Here is an 11,619-nt window from a genome sequence, read left to right as displayed (position 1 = left end):
TCTACAGCAGTAAAATGCAGCGTACACATTAATGTAGCAGGAATATAATAATCCAGAAACAGCAGACATAGAAGAGAAACACTGACAGGGAACATTTTACTGCAGCATGAGTACTTGTACTTTTGATAAGTTGACAGAGAATAATAATAATAATAATAATATTTACTTGTAGAGTACTTTTCAAAAACAAATTACAAAGTGCTTTAACAAATTAAAAAAAAAATACAAAATAAAACACAAAACCAAATACTTGATAAAAGCAAAAAAACACTTAGAGAGTAAAATACATGTTTAAAGTAAATATCAAAAATATATAAAATAAAATAAATTAAAATCAGGAAATGCTCTCCTGTAAAATCATGTTTTAAGAAGGGACTTAAAATAGTTAACTGACTCAGCCGACCTGATTTCTTATACATGTATACTTTAACTTAAGTGGAGTATTTTCACAGCATGGTATTAGTACATTTAAGAGGAAGATACAGAAGGAAAAGTAAATCATCACTTTTTGCTGACTTAGCGTGCTTTCCAGTTGCCGGTTCTTGTGTTATTGGTAGCATAGGTGTCATTTACATATGTTTTGAAATGGCTGAATTTGTCCCCATCGCCTTTTGAAAGCATAATTTGATGTTCTGAAAAATAGCTTGCAACGATAAATGTTAATTTACAAATGAAAATGCTTTGAGAAAGTTTTACTTGCACAAAAAGAAAACATGCAATGCAATTTAAAAATAAAAGAAACAAATGTGCATTTTCCAAAAAAGTAACTTTTTTCTTTCTATTTAAATGAATAAAGATATTTCCACTATAAATTGGTGCAGAAAATGTCTCCAGAATGCAGAAAATTAAGTGTTTAATGCTCAAAATCTTCTGGGGTAAGACCCACAGACCCCCCACTTATATATTTCTGCATTTCATGTCTCATCAAAATACTATATAAAATGCTCTCATCTAGTTTTTGACCATCATCAGGTCTCGTGACACGCTTGTATCATAACGCCCCTAATCGGAGCCTTGAGGTCCCACCACTTTTCAACACAAAAGTGACGTAAGATTCTTCTTTACAGACGCTTATTATCCACTGTACATTTAATTTTACTGTAGTTCTGCTCAAGCACTCATGACTCTCTCCTTCTTTTAGCGACTTTCACTAAATCTCAAACGCTATTCAGTTTTGCTAGTTACTGTATTTTAGCTTAGCAGTTAGCCACAGCTTCTCTCTCTCTCTCTCTCTCTCTCTCTCTCCTGCTTTTTCTTGCTCATTGTGCCAAATGTTTAGTTCATTTATGTAGATTAACAGCTTTTACCAACATTGTAGCGCAAACAATCTGGATTCACAGTGTCGAGCACAAATAAGAGGAAATAAATATAAATACCGTATGATAAAGAGGTATCAGGTTTGACTGGTGTGAGAGATGGGAAATTAAAAAAATGGAAGGTGAAAAGCCTGATTATTCATATTATTCATAAACCATTTTAGAAAAAAATTAGGTTAGGTATACTAAATTTTAAATTTTAATTTCTATTTGACTCTTTTGACACTTTTTATATTTCCCTGTGTTGTTTTTATGTTTTATGGAAAGCAGTTTGAATTGCCTTGATGTTGAAAAGTGCTATCCAAATAAACTTGCCTTGCCTTGCCTTATCTTGTTGATAGTGCTGCAGGCTCACTGTGATTGGCACCCAAAAGAAGATAATAGGACCAGCACTAAAGGTCGGCATGCTGGTGCAGGGGCTTGCACAGAAAAAAGGTTCCGGGTTTGAGTTTGTAAATGTTGCTTGGGCCTTTCTGTGTGGAGTTTGCATGTTCCTCATTCCAAAGACATGCAGATTTATAGGTTCACTGGAGCCCTTAGGTGTGAACGGTTGTTTATCTCGTCAGCCCTGTGATGAACTGGTGACCTCTTAGCAAAAGCTGGGATCGCTCCAGCCCCCCGGGACCCCGCAAAGGATAAGGATTGTTGGTCAACATTATCTGCATATGAGAGTGCCCTCCTCCCCCCCCCCAGGTTAACCTCGTCTGGTTCCTTACATGGACGATAGCCATGCGTTATTACTACCAGTTAATCTCCAAGCATTATTCCTCTCATATTTGCTTTGAGCCCACAGAGTTGTTGGCAAATTTATGTGAGTCAGCTGTCAGTAGAGCTGCAAGGATTAATCGATTAGCTGTCGACTTTTAAAATAATTGGCTTTTTTTATTTTATAGACGAAACTACTTTTTTGTGTGTTTGTTTTGACACTAATTGAACTTCTTTCTGCATTGAATGTTAGTGCACATTGTTTTTTATTGGCCGTCTGATGTTTGCGTTTCTTGCCACCAGTGGTCTTCCATACTAGCTGTAACCCACAGCCCCAGATCCTCCCATGCTAAATCAGCGGCCAGTGAAATATTCCACTCCAGTTGCTCACAGTCTGTCTGACCCTTGTGAAACATTTGTTGAGCAATATAGCACTATTTGCTTCATGTTTGTGTGCACGGTGTCTATTTATAGCTCTTCTGACAGTCACCATTCATCCACACATTGCAAGTCTGTGTGGATCTCTGCTGCAGTTCAGCTTACACCTTGTACCTTTGCACAAAGTCAGAATGCTCTGACCACATCAGAGATTGTCGGAGAGCCTGATCTGAATTTCCCTCTGGTTTACGCCTAATTGATCAGATCAATCTCAATTTGTACAACGATGAATCCTCCATGCACGCCAAAGTTGACCAATCCTATTCAACTTATGTGTGCTTCCTTTAGGCTATATTATCAAGAAACTTGACACAAACCTTCATTGTTATGCAGATGATACCAAATTATATCTGTTGATTAAGCCAGTATGTGTAAACATGGGGTGATGATGGAGCAGTGGATAAGACAAATACCTTTGGTGTGAGAGACCCAGGTTCAATCCCCCACTGTGACCCATCCACCATTGTGTCCCTGACACTTAACCCCTCGTTGCTCCAAAGGCGTGCGACCTCTGACATGTATAGCAATTGTAAGTCGCTTTGGATAAAAAGTGTCAGCTAAATGTACGTAAATATAAAACCTGGATGCCCTGCAATTTTCTTTTCTTAAACTGAAGCTATTGTACTGGGGGGCCAAACACCTCTGAGACACATTATCTAAAGATTTAGATGGCACCACCCCTGTCCTCCCGCTCCACTTTGAGGAATCTCTGTTGTGGTTAGTAGAGTGAAATAAGCAGTAAACTGAAGTGTGGACTCAAATGCAGACGATGACAAGAAGGATGCAGTTCAAACCAAAGATTTATTTAGCAACTTAAAACAGGCTTACTCAGGAACACAGCAGGTAAAAAGTACAAACAAAGGCATCTCCAAACAGACAGAGTAATTATCCAGAACAGGGCTGAGAAATAATCCAAACGCCAGGAATAAATCCATGAAACAAAGAACAGGCAGGAACACTCAACATTTGACGACAAGAACGCAACACAGACAAAACTGAACTGAGGGTTTAAATGCACAGGCAAACGATCAGGGAGGGAGTTCACAGGTGGAAGTCACGAACTAACTTCCTCGGTTTCCATACTCTTCTCTATTTGATGACTGGAGGCGGAGCTGTCGCTGCAGCTGTACTGGTCGCTATTTCCACGTGTTGGATCTCCGGTACCACCTGTACCTAGCAAAACGAGTATCACCATGTTTTCAGAATTTTGGTATCGACTTGGTACTGGTGTATCGGTTCTTGTGACATCCCCTCCCTAAAGCCTACCCTGCTTTATCATCTATTTTCCTCCTTTTCAGTATTCTGCAGAATATGTCCTTTAACTCCCACATAAAACAAACTTCCCTGACTGCCTTCTTTCACCTCCGCAACCCAGCGCGTCGAGGCAGTTGGCTGCAATGAGCGACGTCCAGGTGGTTCAGTGTGTCCAGTTTCCTGTTGACTGCAGATTGAGCTGCGGTCACACACTCATTTAAATTTACTGCAGTGACCTGGATTTTGTTGAACAGAAGATCTGTTGCTGGGATAAAACTCAAGTCAGCACAGCTAGAGACCCTTTTGTTTGTACATGCTTCTTGTTGCTGTATGCTTTTGAACTGTTTTTACTCATTTGAATGAAATGTGCTTTAAATATAACATTTATATAGCCTAACATTGCCGTTTTAGTGAATAACTGTATCGTCCATATCTGTTTTATTTATTGCTAACACAGCTGTGGTGGTTACAGCAAAGGTAACCTTTTTCTGATAAAACAAAGTCAGGTTTGTTTGAACCTCGGCAAGCAACTCTTTAGTAAATCTCGATGTCAGTGTATTTATTTTCCTCCCTTTTCTGTTCCTTTCACTTTTACGCTCTCTCTCTCTCTCTCTCCCCTCATCCAGTCTGTCTCTGTGGTCATGACGTCACGCGGTCCTCCTCCCTCCAGTCTCCAAATATCCCTGGAGGAGGAAAATTCTTCAGACCGTAGAGAGGGGGCACACAGGGAACCAGAGGCCAGAGGAGAAATCAAAACAGAAATCAAACAGAGACAGATCTCCGTCTTCTTCTTCCTCTGTAGTTTTCTCTCCTCTGGTGTTTTGTAGTCATGCTGGACACGCTCACCTTCCTCCTGCAGAAGCTCTTCCTCCTCGCCCACATCAAGCTTTCCAGCCTTCTGCCTCCTCCGGGCAAAGAGTGCGGAGACCCGCCGCTCACCAGGCGCTGTGACCGGGATGAACCTCCTGCGCAGCCCGCCGGAGCTCCTCAGAAGTTCCAGCGGGGAGACCTGCTGGAGGTCCCGCGGACTCTCTTCATCCACTTCGGCATCTACCTGGGCGACAACCGGGTGGCGCACCTCATCCCGGACATCCTGCCAGTGGTGACCGCCGACAGCCGGCAGATCCAGGAGATGGTGACCAACAAGCGGCTCGTGCTCGGGGTGCTCGCTAAGCGCGCCAGCATCCGGGTGGACTCGGTGGAGGACTTCGCGTACGGATCCGGGATCCTGCTCAACGCCATGGACCGGGCAGTGGGCCGGAGTCCGCTGTCCGGAGAGGAGGTGGCCCGGCGGGCGGAGCGGCTGGTCGGCGCCGTGTCCTACAGCCTGCTGTGGAACAACTGCGAGCACTTCGTCACCTTCTGCCGCTACGGCACGGCGCAGAGCCTGCAGACCGACAAGGTGAGAATCCGGCACCGGGTGGCGCTTTTTACGCGTGCTTTAACAGTTTTTACGCGCAGGGCTGCAGGCGGATGCTTTGATGTAGGTCTTGCGCGCGTAAGTTAAATCGATCTAAGGTTCTTCCTGGTTTCTACTTTTCACACTGATGCACTTTCAGCATTTTCACACTAGCCACGCAGAGTGACAGCAGTTTGTTGTGGTGCAGAGCGCCGCAGACAGATGGAGTTTCTTCATAACAGCAAATCTTTAGCTGTTCTTGCGCGGTTTAAACGTCATAATGGAGACATAATCTAAACCAAGAAGCAGCATATATTCAATCTGAAGACGTTAAAAATAAATTTGCATTAGTGGAACATTCAATTACTTTGCATCTAAACTTCCTGCAAGTTGCCTTTGTGTTTCCTACCTGCTATAATCACATTTATTACACACAATAATTTAAACTCATCTCGGTGTATCTGAAGGTGCAGAACTTTTTATTCTGGTTTAGTGAAGCGACCCCAACACGTGCGTTTTTACGCACCCCTTGAGCTTTAACAAAGGGTGGCCTGCTGCAGTGTGTCGGATCGTGCAGCCTCGGAAACTGCAGAAAGACCGGTCTGTTCTGGATTAGGCTGTAATTGTAGTCTGTTCGCGGGCTGCTGTCGAGATCTGTGAAGGTGTGTCTATTTTCTGCATCAGGTCTGAAAGGGAGTGCTTTCCTGTGGGGGAGGTTTGGGGGAGAATAGCGAACCGTTTGTGGAAGTAGAGAAATTAAAATGGATCATAGCCTGCACATGACCCCATGCAGGAAACCACAGATCTGATTGCTGCTTTTATAAAAGTGTCCCATGTCTTAAGATATCTGTTTTACAGAAACCTAAAATAAAAAAAACTATTACAGATGTTCTACAAGCAGATTTGGTGTTGAACTAAGATTTACTTTACTTGATTATCTCCATTTTCTGCTGCTTTATACTTCTTATCCACTACTTATCAGTACTTTGTACTGTACTACAGTTACCTGAAAGGTATTATTACTACTAACATTTCAGATTAAGATTGTGTATAAAACCATATGATGGGCTTGCAAAATACAGATTTGAGTAAAGATCAGTTCTTTACTTAACAGTGAATGTTAGAGTGAGCGTTGATGCATCAGTATTAACAATGTAATAATGTCAGAGGGAATACTTTAAGTAGGCTACATTTAGCTGATAATACTAATGTACTTATGGAGTAATTTTTACATAGTTGTGATGATTCTTTGACTTGAGTAAATGATCTGTTTACTTCTTCCACCGTCTTATTGCTCAGGTGTAAAAGATTACAATTTAAAAGGAGGGTCAAATTCTGTACTCAGCTTGAAGCTGGGAGTGTTTCAGCCTGTGAGACTGTTTTTAAACAAGAGGAAAATCTGGGCCTCTCCTCGGAAAAGTCCAGGGAGAGAACAAGAGCTGCATTCAGACCGGAGCCCCCTGCCAGGAACCAAAACCGCAGCAGCAAGTCAGAGTCAATCCCGACTGATGATGATGAAGGAGGGCACTGAGCCCCGGTTTGTGTCTCTCATCTGTCAGCATACATTCAGACGTAACCATCAGTTTCTCTAGAAGATAATTAACCAGTGATGTTTGAAAAAGCCAGAAGGCTGTTTAAAAGGGGGTTTCCAGACTCTTCAAAGACTTTTAACCATCTGGATGAAAAAATAATCCGTCCACTGAATAATAATAAAAGACCTTTGACCCGTTTCCCAAGTTAAGACTTTGGTAGCCGGTGGGCTGCCATCTTTGTCTTGGTTTATAAGCAGACGCACAGCTTGGGAAATGGTATTAAATGGTTTTTTTTAATCACTCAGCAGACAGTTTTTTTCCTCATCCAGGTGGTTCAAAGACTCTTTGGCGATTCTGTAAATAGCTGACAACAATGTCATCTAAATTGCCGTTGCCGTCTTGTTTTGTAGATGCTCAGCAACAAGTAAAAGCATTGTGTGTCCTGTGGCTGCTTCACAATCAAAGCCAAGCCATGTTCGTCCAGTACCTTTAATGTGAAGCAGCAGCAGAAGGAAGTGTTGTGTTAGCGTTAGCAGAAAACTCAATCCAGCTCTGATTCAGCTGCAGGAGAGGAAAAAGTGAGGCTGATATCAAATTACAAACAGTAACACTGGATTACACATAGTTTCCTGTCAAACCCTCATTCGTCTGTAGGTCATTTGAACCCAGCAAAGCAATGGCGGACTACCACTAATTGTATGGAGATATAATCCCAGAATGTAAATATATTGAACGGCAATTGCACAAAAAAAGCAAAGTCGAACATTTTCCTAAAAATACAGTAGTGCAGATTATATATTTGTACCCGTGATAAAATGACATTTTAAGGCAGACCATCGGCAAGAAAGAACCACAGTTGGGCGTTTGACTCTAACTTAGTGTGCGGACGTCTTTCTGAGTGTAGGAACGTGGGGGATGTGAGGGGGGCGTGTGGCCCGTTTGTCCACTCACCCTCCTGCTGCAGAGAGAGCTTTCCCTCATCGAGTTTCACTTCCTGTAACTGCTAACCTAAACATTTGACCTGCCTGCAGTTCAGGAGCCAAGTCTGCTTCTTACAGGTTCATTAAAAAAGGTTGGGGGCGGGGGGGGGGGGGGCAACGTGAGCTCTTACAGGGGCCTCAGGGGGGCCCAAAGTAAAATAAAGAACAGGTCAATTATATTCTTGATGCTTTTACAAGAAGTTAGCTCAGTGAGAGAAGGGAATGTTTGGAAAAGCTCAAAGAGAAATCTGCATAAGTAAGCGGTCCTTCCCCCCGGAGCATTCGACCATATGACATGGTCTTCATCAGCGGAGTGTAGTGGCTCATTTCAGCACTTTAAGTACTTCTTGTTTGTGTTAGCTTAAAGGTTAAGCATTAGAGCTCCTACCTTTGAAAACGAGGTGTACCTAAAGCTGGGTGAGAGGTAGCCCATCAATATTGATGATTTGTATAATTGTTTAAGTTGTTTATCAAGCGAATCTAATATGTTTTTCTTTCAAATTAACAATTTAAATGTGGTTTCTCCTCTTGCAGTTCTGTGAGTGGCTGAAGTCGCTGATCCAGGACCAGCGTAACATTGTCCTGACGGCGCTGCTGGGACTCCTGTCCATGGTGTGTTTGGGTATATCCTCCTGCACCGCCCTGCCCACCCTCCTCATCCCCTTCACGCTGTGGATGTGCAGCTAGAAGCTCGGCGTCAGCGTTTGAGACTCACCGCTGGCTCAATTCAGGCTGGGCCGCCATGTTGGAAGACCGAAAGACAGGAAGTAGTTATCACACTACATTTTATTGTTAATATCGCAATAGTGACTGAACCTAAACACTCTTGTAGTAGTTTAGAATGAACAGAAGAAGATCAGCGTAGTTAGGGTGAGCGACATTAGCAACCAGGACTGAACCAATAAAAAGAAAGACATTAAAATGGCAGAAAAGACAAAAAATCACCTAGTCCCGCCCACAAGGTGGTGAGCACTTAGAAACAACTTTAAAACAGTGAAAGGTGTTTTTTAAACTTTAAAATACGGTGTTAAAGAGACCAAAGATCATGTAATAAGCTGCAGGTTTTGTTTCGAAGGAGTCATTTTAGGAAATAACCTTTGTCGTCTTCCAATATGGCGGCTTGTCACTCGTAATCATTTCACCAACATCACATGACACGTCTGGAAACCGCAGAGTCGGAGTGACCAGTTTAAAAGTGTTGCTTCAGATGGACTCGTTATAGTATTTCACTTTCACATAATGTGAGCTGTCTTTTAATGAAGACACAGGTAAAAGCATCACAGTCCTGATTGGCTGTCCAATCTGTCCAATCAGGCCAGTTTATGTCATTTAAAGCTTCTGTTAGACAAACAGGCGGCGGTACTGGGAGAGCAAAGTCTGGTGTTATTCTATATTTACTTGCAGAAATACTGAGAACATCTTGTTTTTGAACCAGAGTATATATGAATGAGACGTTTCAAGTCTTTGACATAAATTAATGAACTTTTATTTACCCAGCAGTTCACATTGCAGTCCTGCGAAAGCCTCTTATTTAAAAAAAAAAATCAACTTGTCTTAAACGACTTCCTTAAAAGGAAAGAAAACCTGCTTTTTTTTGTAGTTTATTTGGAGAAAATCTAAAACTTTTCTTGACTCTTCAAGGAGCCCGAAACTAAGGTTGACTCACTAGCTTTTCCCAGAGCTTTTAACTGCATCCCGCGGCCTTGAAAGCCCTGGAAAAATCCTGTATACTACTGTTTCCAAGGTCTAGAATGAACACCCTACACCTTTTAACATATTTACACTGAGAAACTCTGACTCTGTGGTTGCCATCTTGACGTTACTAAAGCACACGGGACACATCCAGAATATCTCTGAATAGCCCCTCTGCACTGTGAAGCTCTTCTGTAAATATCTGTAGATATCCTTTCACAACCTGATTGTTCTCTAACAGTCACAAACTTTTGTACAGAATTTATTTTTTATGACTCTGTAACACTTTATACTCTGTTTTATATGTAAATAAAGGAAGTGGAATTACGAAGGACTTGTTGAATTCTGTGATTGAGGCAATAATATAAGTCGTCATCAGTGAAGAAGAGCAACAGCTAACGCTAAATTTTGGTCTTTGTATTGAAATTCAACTTTTGTTTGGTCCCCTCAGTAATTTTCTGGTAAATCAAACCATTTATTTGTCTGAACTGGACCTTCAGTTTGACAATTTTAATTAAATGCAGCATTTGGCATTAAAATCAGTGGGTTTCTTTAGAAATTGAAAAGGTTACAAATAATATTTGAAAAATCTATGATTCAAACAGAAGAATCCTAAAAGAACTCTGATATTTACATTTTATTTTAATTATTTGAAAAATAATAAAGCAATAAATAAGTGAAATTTGAATTCTTTTTCAGCAACATCTTATTGGTTTTAGCCAAATAATACTCACGGATTACAACCCTCTACTGATGCACACATGATGGTTTTTCATAAAGTGATAGTTTCATCCTATTTATTTGAGGGATTAAGACTCTGATAATGTATCAATTATGAAAATGGTCACTCCTCCACCGAGGGAGTGTAGTGTTGCCTCAGGGCCACGTTGTGCTGTAAAGGGCAGTAAAATACCAAGGAGACTGTTCCAAAATATTAATAAACATTAATTTGTGTTTATATAGCTCTTGTTCAGAACATTGTGCAGCAAGCACAGTTTTAGTCATTGTTTTGTAGCAGATTGTGCAGAAAGTACATCAAACTAACAACAATGCTTCTTTAGAGATTTAAACATGCAAAAGATTGAACCCCCCCCCCCCCCCCAGGATAATTAATGATAAGTAGTATGTGAAATTTCACATTTTTATTCCAGATATTTTCCATGTAAAGATAATTAATTTAGAATTACGTGTTCACTGGAGGTTTTTTTGTAAAGCGAATTACATATCTGTAAAAATTACTTCATAAAATGTATTCAATATAATTATAATATATTTTAAATTATATTTTGTGCTCCACAATAATCTCTTGTTGAAGTTTCTTAGATGTAAAATCACATTTCAGGACAGTTGAAAGGGTCTTACTCATGGAAATATTTAGTACAGTCCTCCTGTACATCTGTGACCTTCATCTCTCTCTACTGGCAGACTCTAGGAATTACAACAGCGTGAACAACAGCAAGCCGTGTCCTGCACAAAATACATTCACAGTGCAGAGCAGTGACCTGGCACAGAAACATCTTGTGAAAACAGAAACAAAAAACCCACTAAATTCTCTTTTTGATTTAAACTTCTTTAGCATTTTCTGTCTTTGGACACCCAGAGGTCAGAGGTCATGTCTCTAGTATGTTTTAGGACACACAGAAACACTGCTTTGAATTATAATTCAGTCTCAAATGGTTTTTTTTCTGCAAAAGAAAGTGGTTCCTCCCTTGTGAAAAAACGTTTAACAGCTGGTCACAGTCCACTCTCTGTGTTTGGGACCTGGAGGCTTCAAGTCTCGACCTCACATATGTGTGAGTTTGATACTGGAATGTGATTGGCTCCAAACTAGTTGTGATGTCATAAACCCTGCAGGAAGGTGAGCTCAGAGAAACTCTCCTCCTTCAGCAGATTAATATGAAAACAAATGCAGTGGAGGAACAAAAAAAAAGGACTTTCATACTGAAGTAGTGAGTGTACTTTATACTCCGTCAGCAATACGTAGGCTATAAAAGTCTGAAATGCTGTGTTCACCTTGTCCTTATCCGTCTCATAATCCTTTTCCCTCTCTGTGCTGCTGTTGAGAAACACAGTATGAACTTAATTGAGAAATGGTCACAGTGAAGTTGCTTAATTGTAATAATCCTCAGCTCTCTATTGTTCAGAGCTTTACGCGATTCAGCAAAACTCTGAGAAAGTCTTAGCTGCCTCCCTGAGCTCTGGCTGCTTGTGAATGTGTACGTGACAATAAAGTACCTTTACCTTGCAGTCCTACTTTCACCACTCTGTAAAATGCACTTCATTTGAGCTGCTTGTACTTACTT

At 41.0% G+C, this 11,619-nt stretch overlaps 1 protein-coding gene across 1 annotated transcript; it reads left to right on the top strand.

Moving 5' to 3' along the window:
- The first annotated feature begins 4,301 nt into the window (after positions 1-4,301).
- On the top strand, positions 4,302-9,647 carry LOC123979725 (lecithin retinol acyltransferase-like). The gene is made up of 2 exons (XM_046063733.1): positions 4,302-5,115; positions 8,159-9,647. Exons 1-2 carry the CDS (start codon positions 4,543-4,545, stop codon positions 8,309-8,311), a joined length of 726 nt encoding a protein of 241 aa, XP_045919689.1. The 5' UTR covers positions 4,302-4,542; the 3' UTR covers positions 8,312-9,647.
- Positions 9,648-11,619: the final 1,972 nt, after the last annotated feature.

This window comes from Micropterus dolomieu, linkage group LG12, assembly GCF_021292245.1.
Source record: "Micropterus dolomieu isolate WLL.071019.BEF.003 ecotype Adirondacks linkage group LG12, ASM2129224v1, whole genome shotgun sequence".
In the NCBI taxonomy this organism is placed as follows: Eukaryota; Metazoa; Chordata; class Actinopteri; order Centrarchiformes; family Centrarchidae; genus Micropterus; species Micropterus dolomieu.
Note: the sequence above shows the minus strand (reverse complement) of the source record. Positions and strands in the feature narration are given on the sequence as shown.

Coding starts and splice junctions, on each gene's coding strand:
- LOC123979725 (XM_046063733.1), top strand. CDS start 4,543: ATGCTGGACACGCTCACCTTCCTCCTGCAGAAGCTCTTCCTCCTCGCC. Junction 5,116..8,158: donor AGAGCCTGCAGACCGACAAG/GTGAGAATCCGG, acceptor CTCCTCTTGCAG/TTCTGTGAGTGGCTGAAGTC.